We start from the raw sequence: 20,867 nt of genomic DNA on the forward strand, positions 1-20,867 counted from the left end.
TCTAGCTCAAGCCCAGCACGGTATTGTGTATCTGCTATAGGAAGCTCATTAAAAAGTTACAAAAAGTTTAATAGCGAGCACCTTGGTTTCATTCACTGAATACATAGAGGTGACTGCTAAACGTGGAGAGAGCTTTTTGTGCGTGAGGGGAGAGAGAAGAAAACAAGGGAAATGGAGAAAAGGGAATGGGTAAAACAAAGTCGATGTTCATTTTTATTATTTTATTGCAGTTTTGTTCATCTAGCCCTTCGACACACGAAGGACACGATCAAAGCAAAAAGCTTCGGTTTAACTGGTCTGGGGATCGCATCCACGCAACAATGAACCACAGTATTAGGAAGGAAAGAGAGCTGAACTTAAACAGGACCAAGTCTGGAATCCTAACTCTACTTACCGGGCAGTAAGTAAACCCTGTTGAATCCAATAGGACTGACTTCGGAGGAGACATGGTTAGGATTGCGCTGTAAAGCGGCTTAGCGGTTGCCAGGTCACTGACTAGGGGAAATCGCTATCTTTCATTTGAAACCCGCCTAGAAGAATGACCTACCTTCCAGGGCTGCTCCGAGTACAAGCCATTTTTAAGGCACTGCTTTGTTTTTAAATGAGGACAAAGACACTTCCGAGGAGGAGGAAGCCAAGAGGGGCTGAGGATCTCGTTGCAAGGAGCTGGGGGCAGAAACCCGCGCGCGAACCACACTGGGCAGAGTGCGCAGCAAGGTCTCCAAACGCAGACGAGCCGGATTAGCGTAGTAAAGGCACATCACTATGAGTCTTCCATAATAAGATTCCCCCCGTTCCTATGTTCAAGCTCCTCCCATTGGCCTTAATGGCAAGCACTGACTCGCACTTGCTTCAGGTGCAACGATCAGGTGTACTTAGTGCAGAGTAAAGTACGCCCAAGAAGGATCGCACCAACCGCACCTCAGCAGGGAGAGACTTTCTTTTGGTAGATCCAAGCGGCAAGGACGTCGCCTGGCGGCCTTTCCCAACGAGCTGGAGAAGCGCAGAGGGAGGGGGAGAAAAAGGGCTCAAGGAACGCTGCGTTAGGATCCCGTTGCGCCGGCCCTTCCGCGCGAGAGCCTAGCGCAAAGGCGCCGCCGGCTGGCCTGCCCTCTCGCTCCGCGCCCGCCTGATGTCACAATGAGGCGCAGGCCGCGGCCTCCTTCCCGCCCCTTGATGGCGCCGGCTTCCGTTCGGTTGCCAAGGAGAAGGATACACACTGCGGCCCAAACTGAAAAGGCCCCGGGGGAAGCGCGGAGCATAGGCTGCGGAGCCCGAGGGGCAGGTGGAGCTGCAAGAGCCGCTCGGGTTTCTGAGTGGAGAGGCGAAGCGGAGAAGCAAGAGCCCCTCAAGGCCGCAGGGGGATCCAGGGGGCGAGAGACCACCCCGCGGGGACGCTGCCGAGGCTCTCGGAAGTGGGTGACCAGCAAGAGCCATGAGTCAGAGGCAGGTCTTGCAAGGTATTTCTAAGGCTGGGTTTTGTGTATTGGGGGTTTCTGAGCTTTAGCCTACAGTTTCTTGAAAAGGAAAGGAAAGGGGGGGGGGAAGCGTGCCCACGCAACAGAATCTTCCATTTACCTGCGAGTAAAGCTCATTGAATTAAATGAGACTTTCTGAGTATTCCTGGTAATGTGTACACAGGACAAAACAGTAATCCTCCTAGGAGTATTTGCTACTGAACTCACTGGAGTTTACTTCTGAGTAGACCTATGCAGGATTGTCATGAATTGTCTGTTTTTATATTTTATTCTATTACGTACTGTTGTAATTTGGTTTCCTACCCCCTCCCCCCATTAATCCGTAAGCCTTATTGAGTCATAAACTTTATGTATGATGAGAATAGGTTTTGTTGAATTCAGTGGGGCTATCTCACAGGTAAGTAGGGTTCGGAATACAGCCTTTGCTTCTTGCTCAGGACAGCTTGTGTCATAATTTTTTCTTTGGTCTATAGACTATAAGGTGTCACAATACATTTCCTGCTTATCTGGGCCTGTATCTAATGTGTGAAAGCTTGTGATAGGAAGCCCTTATTGAAATGCACTTATTCTGCCTTCTTCCTTCTTTGCAGTCTTTGAGCAGTATCAAAGAGCCCGAACACAGTTTGTTCAGACTGTTGCAGAACTTGCTACTAGGCCACAAAATATTGAGACTCTTCAGAATGCAGGTAAACAGACAAACAACAAAAAGCAGTGCTTCAGAATAAATATATATACGCATAAACCCTTTTGTTTATCTTACCATAGAACCGAGAGCAGTCTGATACTTTGAAGTCCCCTTCCTTTTTAGATAGCTTAAATATGGTCCAATAAAATGAGCAGGTAAGACATATGTCTATCCATTAAAGTCAGCTGAAATATTTGCTTCATATAGCCACACATTGCACCAAGGGAACTCCCCACATGTGTGACTATTTACAAGCTGTTTGCAAACTATTTCAAGTAATGAAAGACAGAGCAGGGGTGGGGACTGCAATTCACCACTGAGTGCTAAGTCTTCCTATTCTAGGCATTGCTGTTAGAAGAGGAGGATATAAAACAGGTATTAATTGTACAGTACTTAACAATTGCCTTCTCAAGGTGCTACTTGAAGCAGCAGAGTAAACAAACTGTGTTCAGAATTTTACAATGCTGCTTTTCTAAAAATACGAGTTTTCCCAGACAAGCAAATGTTATATCTGGAGAAGAAGACATCACTGTGACACAAATAAAAGTTTTATGTTGGTTTTTAATTTAATTTAATAATAACTTTAAAACATATAGTCCAAAACTTGGTTGCCAAAGTTTACATACACACACACACACACACACACACACACACACATGTTATTTGTATGCTGCCTTTCCATAGTTCAAATCATGCTCTAGGTGAAACATGAAAAAAGCGTGCATAATTACAGTAAAACGAAAGTAGCCATAAACAATAAGTAAAACATAAAAAATTCACAATCAAATTGCACAATTTTAACATAAATAATAAATAATAATAATAATAAAATAAATAATAAAAAATCTAAAATAAGAATAAGAATGCAGTTTTTAAAATATTAATAGCAGCAATGGTTCCCTCATACCTCCTAAACAATACCCCAGCCCAAGAGTGTGTTCAGCAGCCTCAGCTTTCGTAGCAGGAGTCACTTACTGCCCTCCCTCCCAGGCCAGATTACAGAAATGTTACTTGGAGTGTGAACTATTTAAATTTTAATATTTTTAGTTTTGAACTGCAAGTCTAATCACAGTTACTAGAGACAAAGCACCATTGAATGTAATAGGACTTAAAAAGGTAAAGATAAAGGGACCCTTGTCGCGGACGACTCTGGGGTTGCGCGCTCATCTTGCTCTATAGGCCGAGGGAGCTGGCGTACGGCTTCCGGGTCATGTGGCCAGCATGACTAAGCCGCTTCTGGCGAACCAGTGCAGCGCACGGAAACGCCGTTTACCTTCCCGCCGGAGCAGTACCTATTTATCTACTTGCACTTTGACATGCTTTCGAACTGCTAGGTGGGCAGGAGCAGGGACCGAACAACGGGAGCTCACCCCCTTGCAGGGATTCGAACCGCTGACCTTCTGATCGGCAAGCCCTAGGCTCTGTGGTTTAGACCACAGCACCACCCATGTCCCCTTAGGACTTACTTCCAAGTAAATATGCATCGGATTGTTCTGCTAGGCTACAGTCCCATGTCCCTGAATATAGTGGGGGCCGGGCTACTTCTGAAAAACCCCCACATTCATACGATGGTGATGCTAAAACAACCCTAAGAACTTCACCAAATATAAAAATGCACGTTCTTTTAATTTAGGTGATCTGTTCTGTAGTTTATAAATAGTGACATGATTTGTACTTGCAGCCTTGTGTGTGTGAGTGAAATCTCACGTGCTTGATTTCTTCCATATTGACTATTCATGGCATAGTATTCACAAACAGCAGCTGACATGATTGAATACTCCTCAATACAAAATAATAAAAAAATCCCTGCATATAGAGGATGACTTACAAGAGCGATGTAAGAGCTCTTGGACCCTTTCATGTTCATTATATATTTGTCAATATTCAACTTATATCTGACTTTCATAAATTTAATCAGTTGAAGCTACTAACTCCTGAAATCCTTTCATCTTTTGTCTGCCATAAGTCAACCATGCAAATTTTGTGAGTTTATGCATTTTGCAACCTTTCAGGATTTCCCCAACCAATCCTTCCGTTTTCCTACTATCAACATTTACCCTGTTGTTAGTAAATTCCTACCCTAGTTCTTTTTGCCCCCCATATCAGTAAGCTTACAAAAATTCTTGAGCTGGTAATATGTCTCTTCAGTTTTGTAAGATGTATCTTTTCAAATTGAGCTTTTATCACGAAGTGCCCTGGGAAAAGGAAGAAGAAAGAAACACATTTTCATATCAATGGGTTTTGTGTTAAAATTATAGCATGTTAAGATATGTTCTTAAGATGGGCTTTGAAGGTGACAACCCCCCCCCAAATAGCTGTCACCTTTATAACCTAGTGTAAGAACCTAACTTAAAATGCTATAATTTTGTGCATTATACTCTTGTGGATAAGAGGTTTCAGAACAAGACTGTAATGTGTGTAACCTTCATTGAGGAGTTTTTTTTAAATAAAAAAAACATAATGAAGGTGTTTTCTTCAATAACAGCAAATCACGATTTAAGGGTGCAATATCCAGTGTAGAAATAACAATGAAAAAAATTTAAACTTGAAAAAACTGTTTCTCTAAAAAGAACCTTTGTTCCAGCCCTGAAAATAGTGCACACCATCACTGAAATCCTTCTAATTGTGATTATCTCCTTCTGCTATCAGCTTATCTATCACTAAGAGCTTTCCCATACAACCAAGAGAACTGAGCTCAGGAGCAACTGCCTCTTCCCAGGGTTGGCCCAATATATTTTGCTGCCTGAGGCAGGGGAGATGCACCTTCACCCCCATTTCCATGGCAGGCAAATTGGCAATTGAATCTTAATGAAATGCTAGTGATGGGAGCGTGTCTTCAGTTGCACCTGAGGGCAGCAGCTGGTGCAGAGTAGGCCACGTGGCACATAAAACAACTGCCAACACCTCGCTGCTACTACCTAAGGTTGCCTCCTCGCCTAGCCTAGTGGAAGGCACGCCCCTGATTCTGCTGGTTGTGCAGATTGACTGGCCTTCTAACAGTCATGAAATCATTTCCTGTTCTGTCGCCTGGAGCAGTACAGTGGTACCCCGTGTTACGTACGTGATCTGTTGCGGGTCGCGCCACGTAACCCAGGCGTATGTAACAAAAATGAACAAAAAAAACCCTGGAAGTTGGTGGGGTTTTGCGCTTCTGCACACCTGTGTGTCGCGTGCGCTCTGCGGAGGACTTCTGGGTCGCAGAGGTGCGTAACTCGAACGTACGCAACACGGAGCATACGCAACACGAGGTATGACTGTATATAAGCTAAAACACACACCCTATATCAAAGTGGTTATATCAAAGTGCCAGGTAAGCATTAAATCAGATAAGCATACCATGCACTGGGAGAGGGAGGGGAGCCTGAGCACAGCATGGGGGTCATCCATGATTAATTTGGAACCAGAGCTTACCCCATAACAGAATAAATCTGTGCTGTCTTACCGATACATACCTGAAGTGCATGGTTGCATAAGACCCAATTCTAATCTAATATACTGGTTTTTCAGTTGAATTTGCTTTAACATTAACAAGATGGAGTGCCATGGTCCTCTTCAGCTTTTCAGCCTGCCAGCCATGCTCTCCTCCATTCCATTCCCCTCTTCACCCAGTTTTCTGTTCCCCACTGGGCCACTGAACATGTTCAGACCTGACTGAACCAATTTTTGAGGCTTCTTCTTCTTCTTCCTACAAACCCTTGATGTCCCCCCCCTCCCAGTCTGCTGATACATCCCTCTTGTGTGTGGTTTTTGTTGCTTTGGCTACAGGAGGAATAAAACATCATCATGTTCATTTTATTTGTATGCTGCCTTTCCATAGTTAAAACCATGCTCAAGATGGCTTACAAGGTGATAAGCTTTACATATTACAAACGTAACAAAAGCCATAAACAAAAAATAAACCACATCAAAAAGTACACAGTCAAATTGAAATCATTTCCACATAAATCCTAATAATATCTAAAAATGAATATGCATAAGTTAACAACAACAACCCCCAACAAAACAGCCTAAACAATACCACAAGAATTGTCTAGCAGCTTTTGTAGCAGGAGTCAGTCTGTCAGGCCAGAAAGGCAGGGAGCAGATCTTCCAGGGCTCACAGCCAAGATGGTCTCTGGCCTCTTTTAACATCCTCAGCTTTGTCGAAGTCCTTGGAACTTCATTATCAGAGGCAACAAGTAGGGCCACACAACAAAATGTTGTATTGTGTCCCTGGTGTGTGTGTGTGTGTGACCTGATCCTGTGGCTGAGGGGATTGAAAACAAGCAGAAATTACTATCAAGAAAGAGAGTGCTTTAACTTGGGTTTTAAACCATCTGCAAAAAAAAAAAGTTTTTGAACATTTAAAAAGTGTAACCAGTCTGCATCCATTCAGTACAGCTTAAGGTTGTGGCATGCAGTTGAGTGCTTGATTTGGCTTGGAGGGAGGGCAATGTAAGTAGAATGACCTTTGCTGCAACCTGAGAGATATGTGAGACTCATGATGGGAAGTGCAAGACAGCCTTAGCCTCATTTCTGCCCTGCAGTGTTCACACTGGGCTACGTTGCTGGGCTGCTGTAAGCTACTTTCAATGATAGGAGTAAAGCAGTGAGTTATACTGGAGAGTTGTTGTTTACTACTGCCCAGCCTGCAGTGTGGGGAACAAAAGCAAGGGTTGTTACAATCTCTCAGCTTCTGTTCAACTCCCCATGAGCAGTAGGGGATCTAATATCACTGGACAACACTGCAGGGCTGTTGTGAACCAGTCAGAGCCTAGTATGCAGCGTAAACTACACATTACTTGTCTGTCATAAGCCATTTTGGAAAATGGACCATGAATTGCATTTGCTTGGAATTTGTAGCATTCTTTTAATATTCTGTACTAAATAAGAACTGTGTTAGAAAGAGTGGGAAGTCTTCTCTTTGCTGCTGCTCTGTGTGTGTGTGTGTGTGGCGTGGACACACTGGTGCCCAATCGTAGCTATATTAAAATATTGAATTTCTCCGTCAATTACCATAGGCAGCTCTCATTTCCATCCCTGAGGACATGTAAAAATAGCTTCTCAGTGTGAGCCAGAAAATGACATATCCAGACAATGAGATTGGTCTGTCTAAGCTTTTTTATATCTGTTTGTCTCTTCCTCCCTTTTTAGCTCTTCTTTCTTAGCATTTGGTTTCTGTTTTCCCCCAGCAATCAGTACACATTTTGTCCCCACTGAGTGTGTATAGTCCCTCACTGGGTTGTTTCGGGATTCCCCTCCTTTAGGTTTTCCCCCCATACTTTTTTTTTTTTTGGTGCTTCTGAAAACCTTGGGGTTTTCCCCAAGTCTGCTGGTTCTTCCCTCTCTTGGGCTTGTCACTGTTGTTTTGGTTTCCCTTAAGATTGGAAGTAGGATATAAAATGGTGTGCTGATGTGCTCATTATCAAATAAAGGAATCCCAGCACAAGAGTACAACGAACCAATCATTTGGTGTAGGGGCTGGAACACGACTATCCCCAGTGAGAAAGAGACCAGCATGTTTATTTGGAGTTCAACTGTTTTTAGAAAAGGTATAGGCACATGTTTTAAATTTGACCTTTTAATTTTTCTGTGATGTTGTTGTTCACTGTAATGCTTTTATTTGACCTTGATCTGCCTATGCCACCTTGGTAATTTTCAGAAAGGCGGTGTAACAATACTGAGAGCCAAGTGTGGTGTAGAGGTCAGAGTGTAGAACCTGGGAAACCAGGGTTCAAATCCCCCCTTAGCCACGAAGCTCACTGGATGACTTTGGGTCAGTCATTGTTGCAGCCTAACCAGCCTCATAGTCTTGTTGTGGGGATTAATTGAGGAGGGGGAAAACCATGTAGGCTACCTTGAGCTCCTTGGAGAAGTAATAAAAAAATATAAGCGCAATAAATATATACGCAGTATTCAACTAAGTTTTACTCCAAGTAGTCCTGCTGAAATTAATGAATGTGACTATGTTAGGTCCATTAATTTCAGTGGGTCTACTCTGAGTAAAATTTACTGCCCATCAGTTTCGAAGCTGCACTGCACAGGCAATTGGATTCTCTGCTATGTTTCTTGGGATACTAATCTTGGATCCTGCTGTGGATCTGTTCTGCTCCTTCAGTAACAGTTGGCAGTTGTGATAACAGATATATGGTACTAACCGAATTTAAAAATAGAATAGCCCAAGTTGCCTCCAGTTGCCGTGCACAGACAGGTCTCTGCACTTTTACAGTAAATGCAAACATATGCAGAGATCCTTTCTATGTGGTTTGGGTTCCATGTTACAGAAGGAAGAGGAAGAGGAAGGGGGAAGACTGATTATCTATATATTCCTTTATCAATCTACTGTTCTAGACTACTTGCCCACCTATCCCTAGAGGTTTGGGCAGGCTGCTATACTAAAACGAAGATTCAAATCTGTAAGTAAAATATGAGTCAACATGCCACAATACAACATGGGAATTTAAATAACCCCAATGTTGATTTAAGTCTCACCCCCCCCTTCCCGGCCCAGTGTTCAGGTTTGGTCTTTGCTAAGTTTCCAGGGGAAGATCCTCAGCTGTGGCTTAATCCCTAGCACACTGTCATTTCTGGCAGAACCACAGTGAATAAAACCAATGCTTGAATTCTAGGAGTAAAGGAGGGGGCACTTTAGTGAAATCCATATTCCATCCCCTGTCCCTCCTCTCAGTATTAGCTAAATCATACCCCACCTTCTAAAAATGGTAGCTGGGAGGGCACCACAAAATTACTGTCCCCCCTGTAATTTGAATAATGATTAAAAAAGGCTTTGGGGATCAATTTTGACCATTTCATTTGTGTGGAGTTGTCAACACCTGAAGGAAAGGTAGTCTAGTTCCTTTGCTTTGTAGCGGTGAAAAGTCAGCAAGTCATCTCCCATCCCATTGCGGCAGTAAAAGCAGGCATCCTTGCTGAATGTCTCCGTGTTGCACAGCTGGCAACGGCATGCATGCAGCCTTCAAGGAAAGAGCTCCTCTTGGGGGGAGCATTATGTCGTATGTGGGAGAATGTGATGCCTTTAGTTTAGAAGCACTTTTGCCACCTTATCCTCCTATGTAGACTTTCCCTTGTGTTCTCTTGGGAGTGCTACTCTTCAGCCCGATGAAAGGCTGCAGATGTTGGATGCTCAGGTCCCGACATGGAGGTGGCGTGGGGGTGGGGAGAAGCACTTCTTCTAATGAAAATTCTGCTAAAATATTGGCAAGCAATTTGCCCATCAACTTTTTATTTCTGCCTTGCTGTGATTTATGTTCCAGGTCTGTTTCTGCATTTAATATTTTCTTTCAGGCATTGCCTTTTAAGAATATCTATATCCTTTTGGCAGTTTCAGATCTGGAGGTTTGGTCTCAATATGCATCATTACAGGCAGCTGGTGGCCAGGCCTTTTAAAATGGGGGTGGTGAAGTATCTCTTCTGAGCCAGTCAGCACTGATTGCAGGCACATTTCCAGCAGCGTATCCTTGCTTGCATTTAATCTCTCTGAAACTATCTCTATACTCTCTTCCCCCAATCAACCGTAGGGGAGTTTTAGAGCCCCCTGTTTCTTAGAGTCCACAAGTGCCACTGGGATTTTATCCTCCTCCTGAGAATATAAGATTACTCTCAGAATACAGAATACCCTTCCACTTTGCATGCAGAAGGTGACAGTCAGTGTAGATAATACTGAGCTAGAAGGACCAGTGGTCTGATTCAGTACAGTGGTAGCTTGGTTCTCGAACATAATCTATTCTGGAAGTCCGTTCGACTTCCGAAACGTTCGAAAACCAAGGTGTGGCTTCTGATTGGTGCAGGCACCCTGGAAACAATAGACAACAGCTACATCAGACGTTCGGCTTCCAAAAAACGTTCAAAAACTGGAACACTTCCGGGTTTTCGGCGTTTGTAGATGGAGATTATATTTAGCTAGTTGTTGATAGGCCCAGCCGCCAGGAGTTTTGTTTAATCATTTCAAAAGTCATTTAATCCAACGGCCATCATCATATATTTGGTGTGTGTGTGTGTGTGTGTGAATTCTCTAAGTTTATTATGTGTAGTGTGAAGAAGCATTTTCTTTTTTCTGCCCTGAATCTACTGTAAATTGACTTCATTGGGTGACCTGAGTTCCTGTGTTATGACAGAGAGAGAAAGATTTCATACTGTTCATAACTTCATAAATTGCTATCATGGCACTTGATTATGCACATAAACTCAAGCTTTAGTTCATATTTGTTATTTTCATTCAAGTGACTTATTTTTTCCTGCTCAGTAGGGTTTTTTTTTTTTTTAATAAAAAGAAAATCAGAAGTACGTGTCAAACTGTGGCTGAACACTACCATTGAGTAATTTTGGTACCTGGTATTTTCTCTGGATAGTTTCACTTATCTACGGAACATACTGCTTCAAAAAACCTTGCATCACACAGGAGGCATATGCTAAATCTTTTACACAGGGACTGTGCCATTGTCTAGCTTTGACTCAGCACAAGTGCTATGAGAGCTACTGTAATTAAGTATATAAATAAACAAGAGTCGCTGAGGGTTGCTTATAATTGCTACCCGAAGGGAACAGATTATAGAGGTTGTTCCCCAGTTAAGTTGTTTCTCATATATGTAGCACAATGTGGTGTTATTCCTTTAGGACATTCTGATGGGCTGATACGACACATACTTAAGTTTTGGACCGCACAATGGAATTTTTAAAATGGGTATTTGCATTTCTTCTTTGATGTAATTGAAACATATTTGCATATGTTTCTATACAGAATTAGACCACCTTTTAAAAATCATTTAGATATTTCAAATACTGTTATCACCACAGTGAGATGAGGTGAGTACTATTCTGTTTTTAGGTTTCCTAAATTAACTAGGTCTGCACAACCAATTAAATTATTTTTATTGATCATATGCCCTTTAATTAATTAATTCATTTATCAGTTTGAATTAAACATATTTGCACACCACAGACACCAACTGCAGGTCTTTTTTGAGATAATGAAGGGAATTGCATTTTTTTAAAATTCCCATTAAATTATAAGATATTAGTTATTTTAAATTTTAAATTTTGTTTTTTGAGACATGCACTGTTTCTGTTTTCAAAATATTCAGTGTAATGCTGAGATCTAGAAGCTTAACATTAAAAAAAAACTGAAATCATGATGTTACAACAGGTCTCACATGTCCTTGGAACATCTCCAGATAGTTCAGTGACAACCTTTGTTTAGGGCTTAGTGCTCCTTACCTAAGCCCATTGACATGTTTTCTGTGAACAAAGTCATTTTACATTGGTTTCCTGTAATTTATCATAAACTGCTAAGCAGCTCATGGCCCATCGTGGTTAGGTAAACTAGGTTATTTTAGAGTAGTGGCTGCAAGATAGCTCAGGTAAATTGGTGGGCTCATATTTAAGACTGTTAACACAAATGAACTGCCCTTTAAAATCATTAAAGGACAAATTTTCTCACCCTTTTGTTTGTGGGTGGGTAAGGTGGGAATTTAGACTTGCATGTGAGTACAACTGGAATGTCATACTTATTCCAGATTAATTACAACAATGTACAACGGTGCAGTCTTATGCATTTCGGGTACATGTGTCCTTAGAACACCTGTGCTTTATTATTTTCTTAATATTTTACTGAATGTTGTTGTTGTATTTTACATTATTTTGTATATTTTATTACGAACTGTCCTGGGAATGTTTTTTGGATGGGTGGGATGGGAATGCTTAAAACAGATACAATTTATTTGAGTAAGCCGGTAAGTACAGGCTTACTTTACAAAAGACTAGAGCAAAAAAAGAAGGCGGAGGTCAATAAGACCAAAATTGCTGATTAAATTACATTGTTTTGAAAGGGCAGTACTTTCATTCTGGGAGCAATGTGGTTACTACTTCCTTTTGACTCCATCCTATAATGCTCTGCTGACATTAGGACGTGAAATTCACATGGGACATTGCTCCTTATTCCCAGACAAAAATGTAGTATTGGCATGGAAAGTCACCATGGTGCCAACTCTTCCCACATGAAAACATTTCTGTTCCGACCACAGAGAAAAAGCAGATAGCCTCCTCTTCTCATACAAGAACCAGCTGTAATCCTCTTGAGATAATGCAGATCTCCATTTTGAGATCTCAGTTTTTCTAATCCTCTTCTTTCCCCGCCCCCAATGATTTTAAGTTAGTTATTTCTGCTTCTGAACATTTTAAATCTTACACCTGTCATTCAAATACAGTGTGTTTGGGGGAGGGGAGGGTGAGCATCTTGCTGATTGACAATAGAGGTTGTCATTCAACAACAGATTCAGACAAGGGCTCTCTCAGAGGATAGTAGTCTACCCACTCAAGCTGATATTGCACAAAGCTGTTTGAAATTCCTACGTGGCAGCTCCCTATCCAGAGCCAGCTGGTTGTGTTCAGCAGGAGCCATGGGAAGTGGTGACCTTTCTTGGGTGCCCCAAGAAATTTGCAGCTGTGTGCCAAAGAGTTGAGTTTTGCATGTGTCAGCAGCTGCACACCACCAGGTGGCCATGGGCAGGAAGCGGGCACAGGCAAATTTCAGACCACTGTGGTGTACCCAGTGGAAACTGATTTTTGTGAGGTGATGTGTGGATTTCTTCAACTCTTTTCCTAAGGCAAGTAGCATCAATAAAGGGAGGAGACTGCCCCATTATTGGGACTGCAGTACTGTAGTTCCAACACTGAAGGTGGCATTTGCTTTGGAGGAAACTTCCCCACGGGCGCCCTCCTTTCACTATGAGTAGTTGAAACCTTATCTGAGATTAGGTGACGGGTCTCTGTGTCCCAGAATGTGACTTTACAGGAAGAGATTAGATCTGGCGCATCTCCTTTTCTAGAAATGAATCACTGGCCAGTGAAAAACTACAAACAGACTGTGCTGAAAAAGTGTTCTTCATAATGACTAAAAAGCTGACTTAAGCGGTTGGAAGTTTTGCTGGATTTGAAGAATGTGGTATAGGTTGAGTTTGTTTGTTTGTTTATTATTCAATTTATACCCCACACTTCCTCCAGGGAGCTCAGGGTGGCACATATTATTCCCCTTCCCTGTTTTTTCCTCATAACAGTTGTGTGACTGGCTCAAGGTCACCTGGTGAGCTTCATGACTGAGTGGAGATGTTAATCCTGGTCTTTGGTCTTAGTACAACACTCTAACCACTACACTTCACAGTGGTCAATCAGATGCCTATGGGAAGCCTGCAAGAACATCATCAGGTGGTCTCTTTTGCTTCACCAGCTGCATTTGTGCAATATCAACAAGCCACATTAGTAGAGTATGAATATCTCAGAAAATTAGTTTAATAATTTAGCAGTATAAAACTGTATCATAGTTTGTGATCACTGTGTCTTTGCATTTTTGTTTGTTTTTTATCATTATATTCATGCTAACACACACTTTCCCCTAATATATGCATCCTTGTAAACATTGTTTGGGGACAAGCATCACAAATTCTGAGGAAATAAGGATTTCAGAGGATGGTTCTCATATTGTTTTGGTTCTCATATTGCTTCAAGAAGGGCAAATTAGGTAGGTTGGCCTTTAAATGTGAACTGAATTGAATTTCTCCCCGATTCCTAATGGTGTCGCCCACTTTGGATGGGTAAAATGTGTACTACAGGAATGGTTCTTAACACAGAGCTTAGGTTTACTTGCAGCAGATTTCCTTAACGTTAGCATTCAGTGTGTTTTATTTTATTTTATTTTTCTCTTTTAAAAGTAGCATTTGATTCGTTTCTCTAATTACTGTGTGGACTTTCCCTCCTTTCTCATAACTCAGGTGTAATGGCTCTGCTGAGGCCGCTCCTATTGGATGTGGTTCCAAATATTCAACAGACAGCTGCTTTGGCCCTTGGGAGACTTGCCAATTATAATGATGACCTGGCAGAAGCTGTAGTTAAGGGAGATATTCTTCCGCAGCTCGTGTATTCATTGGCTGAGCAGAATGTAAGGAACTATTATTTTCTTAAAGAAGCCATATGGGGTTAAAATCTTTTCTCACTGCCATATGGGGTTAAAATCTTCTGCCTTATATTTATGTTTAATATATGTGCCTGTGTTATGTATATTTTATAGATTGTATACATTGTTTTTTAATGAAAAACTATTCTGTCTTAATTAGATATTTAATAAGACTCTGTAGATTCATGTTTTGTCATTGCCACAACATACATGCTTAGTTCATTGATTCCTCTTGATAGAAGGTGTCCATAATTGTAATTTAATGACCCTTTTAAAAAAAAGGAAAGGGAAAAGATTTTATTCTTAGGTCATTAGCTGAAGTATATTACTGGTAATTTTATTTCCTGAACTGTTTAATGAAGTGATGGCATGGAGAAGGCTGTTTTACAAATGAAATAATTGGGACCCCCCAGTAATTAGCTATTTGTTAACGGTGACTTAGTAAAATGCACGTAAGACTAAATTTTGTAGCATAAATGATACCACAACACATGAGAGTCTAGAAACCCCTAGCATTGTAATGTCAAATGTATTTGTGTTTGAGTAGCAAAATATTTTTTAAAACTTTTCTATTTGCTGATAAATAGATTGTATTATATAGTCAAGTTGTTCATTCATTTTGATCTTGTTGAAATAGTGTACAACATGCATGGCATTTGTGACATGCTGTAGGTCTTGCACCAGATTGCTAGGGTACATGCATCCTCCGGCTATTTCTTTTTTAAAAGACCAACTCAATGAAGTTGACAGAAAAGGGACTTTAAGGACCTATTACAATCTTTCCCAGCCTTGCACCCTCCAGATCTTGTTGCACTTCAACTCACATTAGCTCCAGTTGGTAAGGCCAATAATCAGGGATGATAGGAGTTGTAGTCTTATGGTTTCCAGGTTGCAACTTGGTGTTGGATGCCATGTCTTTTAAAATCACCAGCAAAGCATCAGGCAGGGCAGCTACCATCTTGCCTGTACAGTCCTTGGTTTTCTCATCCTCCCCCTTTTGCTGCTTGCATAGCAATACACATAGAATCCTGCTTGTTCCTGCTCTCTTCTTCTTTAAACAAGGACCCTCCTTTGTTGGACAGGAGGGATGCCTCTTTGGAATCCACAATTCCATATGTAAGCTGTGCTTTCTGGCTATACTTATTTTCCTATCAATGAACTAATAACTTCCTTTTGGAACCAAGAATACTCTAGAATGAATGAAGTACTGAACATGGTATTTCTCACATCCCTGCAGTGTTTCAGCTAAATTTGTGTGCTGCTTTGGTGTTTATTGTCTGATTTTATGTTGTCTTCTGTTTTTCTGTAAAATCTTTTCCCTGCCAAAAATGCTCAGTTTTGCCCTGAGCTGTTCAAAATTTCTCACAAGTGAATCTTTTCTTCTGCTTGCTACGCAGATAAATGGTTCCCTAGGAAGATAGCTGGTGAGATTAAAAATCTCTCTATGGTAAACAGACACTGAAAAAGGGGTGCACAGACTTTACATCAGTACCAGCTACTTGGGCATTTCTTCATGGTTTGGCATAAAATGTGGCAGCGGAGTGGCAGCTATTAAAGTCTCAGCACTGATGTGAAATTTGGTTAGTCTTATTTTTTCTCCAATGCTAAAAAGTTATCCCTGAGCTGGCTCTGAGTGTGTGAAGCATGTTGGTGCAGTGACATCAGCCCCTGGGTCTGTGACTCTTTGCAATGTGTATTATTTCAGAAGTAGTTCATTTTGAATAATAATAATGGATGCAGTCCTTTGGGAGTTTAGCTGTGCAGGCACCAGTGAAATGAATGGGAATTGCATAGATGGGCCTCCCTGCAGATTTTACCAACCAATATTAAAAAGCCTTTGAAACACAGCCTCCTGCTTAAAACATAATTATTTGAAAGTAATAATATGTATGCTCTGATGCACATACAAGTACTTGCTAATAATAATGCTGGCACTATTAAACTGTTGTCCTCTGAGCAGCCATCAACATTTTGCAATATTTTATAGCCAGTCTTTGTAGAATTGGTGTTTGGCATGCAGCAATTGCTGACAGGGTTTATTTTTTCCTGTTTCAAGATCAAGGTCTGTTCACACTGACCATTCTCATGGTATTTCTCATTATTTTTAAAATAGGAGTCTTATTTAGATAGTATCTCTCTCATATGCAAGCCTTGCACAATTCTGTGCAATTTGTGTGCATGGACAGCAGCTAGGCAAATCATTTAGGGGTGCTAATGACTTGCTGAGGCCTAGTTGTGCCACAACCTCAAAATCACACCCTCTCGCTTTCCTGGTTCAGCCCTCACAATCTGTAAAGTGGGTTCCATCCTTTTAGTCATTCTCACCTCTTGTGTATGCATCTGTTGAAACAGGCCTGTGCAGAGAGGGGAATGTAGCTGGGTACACTTGCCCCAGGCCTTGGAGGGCTAAGCTGGCCAGGTTCCCCCGTGAGGATGGGCTGCTTTTTTGTTTGAGTTCATAACTTTATTCTAACAAGACTCCCACCTCAAGCAAGCTTTGCATGGGCCTGCGATAAAATGGTGGAGCTTGTCCACCTTTTACCACACAGATTTCCAATATAGTCGTACCTAGGAAGTTGAACGAATCCATTCCAGAAGTCCATTCGACTTCCGAAACAGAAGCTCCTGCAGCCAATCAGAGGCCTCTGAAGCCCCTTTGGACATTTGGCTTCCAAAAGAACGTTCAAAAACCAGAACACTCACTTCTGGTTTTTGATCGTTCAGGAGCTGGAACGTTCGACTCCCATGGTGTTCGGGAGCTGAGGTATGACTCTATAGCAGGATGACAGGGGAAGTCAGCTGTGACTTTGCCCTGGTTCAGGCACAATACAACTGGCCCCAACCATGAAATGGACTTTTGCCTCCAGAGGCCTTGTGGTTCCCCCACAGTACGCATCATTTTAGACAACTGGTGGAAGGGAGGAGTCATACCCTCCAATGTGTTGCAGTGAGAAACTGGAATGCCCATCTTCTGGGGCTCACTCAATGAGTGAGTCACACGACCTGTTCGAGAGCATGACACCCCCAAAATGTTCATTTTGGGGCACCATGCTCTTATGCAAGAGCACAGCCCCCCCCCCAAAAAAAACGGGATGTCCAGTTGAGTGGTCTGGAGGAGCTTGTGTTTGCTCCCCCAGCACACGAAAGAACTGGAGTTTCTGACTCCTGAGTATCTGTTTTCCTTTAAAAACACCGCCAGTGCTTTACTTCAAACCAGCAGTTTGTTCATACTTTTACTCCGAGTTACAGATGGGTCCTGAGAACGAACAGTCTGTTGGATAGTCCCCTCAAAGCACAGGTGGGTTGCTGCTTGGGGCATATTGCTTGACTGAAATAAAGTATACGGACATGACTGTGGCTTGTGGGAAGGGAGAGAGAAGTTCTGCTTGGCTTCTACAGGGCAAACCACAATGTAGCATGCTGGGGGAAGCAGGGCTGCACTTTTAGCTTAAAGTTTCCTAACCTGCTAGGACGTTCAAAGACCAGTTTAGTCATCTGCTGCATATCGAATGTATCTCTAGAGACCTCGCAAGAGCATGCTGTAAAATTTCCTACATAGGAATCTGCCTTCCCTCAAACTCAGTATTGTCTACCCTCCAGGATTTTAGACTGGAGTTTCTCCCAGCCCAGCTGGAGATGCTGGGGATTGAAATGGGGACCTTCTGCATGCAAAGCAGCTACTCTGCCCCTGACCTATCGCCCTTTCCCAAATATACTCCCTTTGTATATACAGTATTCTCACAGTGAAAAATATGCCAGAAAGCCCCTCCCTCATGCCCTGGTGTGATAGGAACAAATTGCTCAACTTGTATAAAATCATTTAGTGCAAAGTTTTTCTGTCTTGCAAGACCTTAGAAAAACCCTCAGATAATTGCAGTGTATTCTCCTCTCCCTGATGCTTCTGCAGCGTTTCTACAAGAAAGCAGCTGCGTTTGTATTGCGAGCAGTTGGAAAACATTCTCCCCAGCTAGCCCAGGCGATAGTTGACTGTGGAGCACTAGACACGCTGGTCATCTGCTTGGAGGATTTTGACCCTGGAGTAAAGGAAGCTGCGTCCTGGGCCCTTGGCTATATAGCGAGACACAATGCAGGTAACAGCATTCCTAACATTTGAGAATGTTTTTGTGTGTGCTAACATGGTGACAACTGTCAGAGGGAACACAGAAAGCAGCATGGTCACAGCTCCTTTATTGCCAAATAAGCAGGTAACAGGCCACACAACATCCATTGTAGCTTCATGGGATAGCATGTCTCAGATGCGATGTTAGCAGTTAAGAGCTGTTGCAGCATAACGGATAAGAGAGTCCCCAGTTCCAATTTTGCCTTAAAATTGAATATGGGGATATTAGTGCTGACCCACCTTACAGAATTGTTGGCAGGAACACAGAGTTAATGCATGCAAAATTATTTGAACACTCAAAAAATTGCCATATAAATCAGGAGTGAGGGAAGAATTAAGGGAAGCAGTAATGAAACCACAAGCACTACTTCTTAAATCTCCCACTTGTATCTAGTGATTGTAGCTCTGTGGTCAAGGCGTAATTACAGTTCCCATGACTCTTTGGAGAGGAGTCCAGTGCTTTAAATGTATGGTGTGGATCTGCCCATAATCACAAATCTGCTTTGTTATAGAGTTTCTAGGCCATATTTATTTATGTATTTGCAATAATATTTATAAACTGCTAACTCGCAAATAATATTAATGCTACCGTAGAATATACAGCAGAGGTAGAGAACTGGATCTGGTTTGTGGTCCAGATTCTTATCTTCCCCACTACCACCCCCATACAGGACAAGGGCCAGCCACCTGTCAATCACCTGACATCTAAATGATGACAGCATCTATCTGGTTTGGGGGGCTTGTAAAAGCCCATACCCCATTCAGGGGCCCTAGAGATGTAAAATTTCCGGAAATTTTGAAGCTCGGAGAAAAAACCGTTTTTTTTGGAAAAAAACAAAAAAAATTCAGAAAAATTGAAAAAAAAGCATTAGCATTTCTTTTTTCTTTTCCAGATTGAAAGTCATTCTGTTACTTTAGAAACCAAAAATATAACTATGGACAATTTTAATGGGCATAAAATGATCACAACTAGCATATTAAAAATATAGTGTATCCAAACAATTATTACAAACAGAATTTACTTTTAAAATAATATTTATTTGTATTTGTAACAAATGGAGCAACAATCTCCTGAACTATTTACTAGTTTATGTGGAACAAAAAAAGCCACAAAACAATTTTAAAAAATCCAGAAGTAACAATTATTCATATTTCCTCTCCACAGTATTTAAAAAAACATTATAATAAAAAGAACTGAAGAAGGAAGTGGGACTAAGTTTCAATGAATGGGCATGAAATTTATTCAGAATCATTTTCTCAGCTGTAATTAAGTATATACTTTCAAGCCCTTTTTGTTGCTGTATATTTTCTTCCAGTACTTTGAGGCCTAGTGAAGAGGAACAGAACCAATGCATACCACACGCATGCAAAAACAAAACTGAAACCTTTTTCTTTCCTGGTGACAACAGCACCTCCTAAAGGAAGAAATGTATCTTGTTCTTGCATTAGAGAGTTCAGTTTGTAACCTAGGACTTGCTTGTCCTCACAGAAATTAGAATAATCTGATACCATACATATTTTTGAGAAGTGATTTATAAAATATTTGAACCCCTTATCTTAAAATATTTCATTCAGCATGTTAAAATAAAACACTCCATAACCTATTTTTTATTTTTTCCAATTTTTCCAATTTTTCGGAAAAAAAAACAAAAAAGGATTCAGGGAAAAAACAGGAAAAAATTGTTTTTCCCTGATTTTTTTCGGTTTTTTTGTGGGCCTTCACATCTCTAACGGTCCCAATACAGATCCCTGGATCCCTGGGGAGCTGCTGTTCCTCCTGCTTGTTCTCATTGCCTGTTCACCTGCCCTCTCCAAGCCCTCTCCACCTAAACATTAGGAAGAACTTCCTGACAGTGAGAGCTGTTCGGCAGTGGAATTTGCTACCAAGGAGTGTGGTGGAGTCTCCTTTGGAGGTCTTTAAGCAGAGGCTTGACAGCCATCTGTCAGGAATGCTTTGATGGTGTTTCCTGCTTGGCAGGGGGTTGGACTGGATGGCCCTTGTGGTCTCTTCCAACTCTATGATTCTATGATTCTATGCAGAGACAAGAGTGAGGAGGTGAAGCAGCAACATCCCCTATCCTGTGCTTTCCCTTTGGGGTGGTTGTGTGGAATTGGCTTAGAGGGAGAGGGCATGTCAATTGGCAGTGGGGCTGGAAGCAAGGAGTAGGTGGGCCTACCCAGAAAGGTGTCCCAAGGATCCCCCTCCCAAGCCTAGAATTAGCACTTTGTAGAACAATATGCTAATAGCTAGCAAATATCCATATATATGAGACTTGTGCTCCCTGTTTCCTCTCTGCCAACTTCCTTTTAAGTATGTTTAGAAACCAGAAACAACCAAGTGATTTTTTTTTAAGTGTAGAATTATACTTACGTCCTTGGCCATATTTTTCAAATCTTCCACTAAATTATCGGAACTAATTTGTTTTCATAATTACAGGAAGCTTGCAGAACAAAGCTCCTGAATAAACTGGAGGGAAAATAATGACTTATGAAAAAGAAAAAAGAGAGCAAGATTTATTTAGGAAAAACCAGACATATAGGAAAATAAAGGAAATGTTGAATAGATTTCTAACATGTACACTATCCTAGTTTAGACAGTGAAGACTAGAAGACAGGGGAAAATACTTGTTAAAAAGAGTT

The 20,867-nt window shown here is 41.6% G+C and overlaps 1 protein-coding gene across 2 annotated transcripts in view; it reads left to right on the forward strand.

The window, feature by feature from the left end:
• Positions 1-1,110: 1,110 nt before the first annotated feature.
• SPAG6 (sperm associated antigen 6) overlaps positions 1,111-20,867 on the forward strand; it is a 46,235-nt gene continuing 26,478 nt past the window's right edge. Inside the window, exons 1-4 of one of the 2 annotated variants that reach the window (XM_033165353.1) lie at positions 1,111-1,460; positions 2,069-2,164; positions 13,926-14,092; positions 18,015-18,198. In XM_033165353.1, the coding sequence (XP_033021244.1) occupies positions 1,436-1,460; positions 2,069-2,164; positions 13,926-14,092; positions 18,015-18,198 (472 nt within the window). In that variant the 5' untranslated portion in view covers positions 1,111-1,435. The remainder of the gene's footprint in view (positions 1,461-2,068; positions 2,165-13,925; positions 14,093-18,014; positions 18,199-20,867) is intronic. The other variant, XM_033165352.1, reaches the window with a different exon arrangement.

This window comes from Lacerta agilis, chromosome 12 (assembly GCF_009819535.1).
Source record: "Lacerta agilis isolate rLacAgi1 chromosome 12, rLacAgi1.pri, whole genome shotgun sequence".
NCBI lineage: Eukaryota > Metazoa > Chordata > Lepidosauria > Squamata > Lacertidae > Lacerta > Lacerta agilis.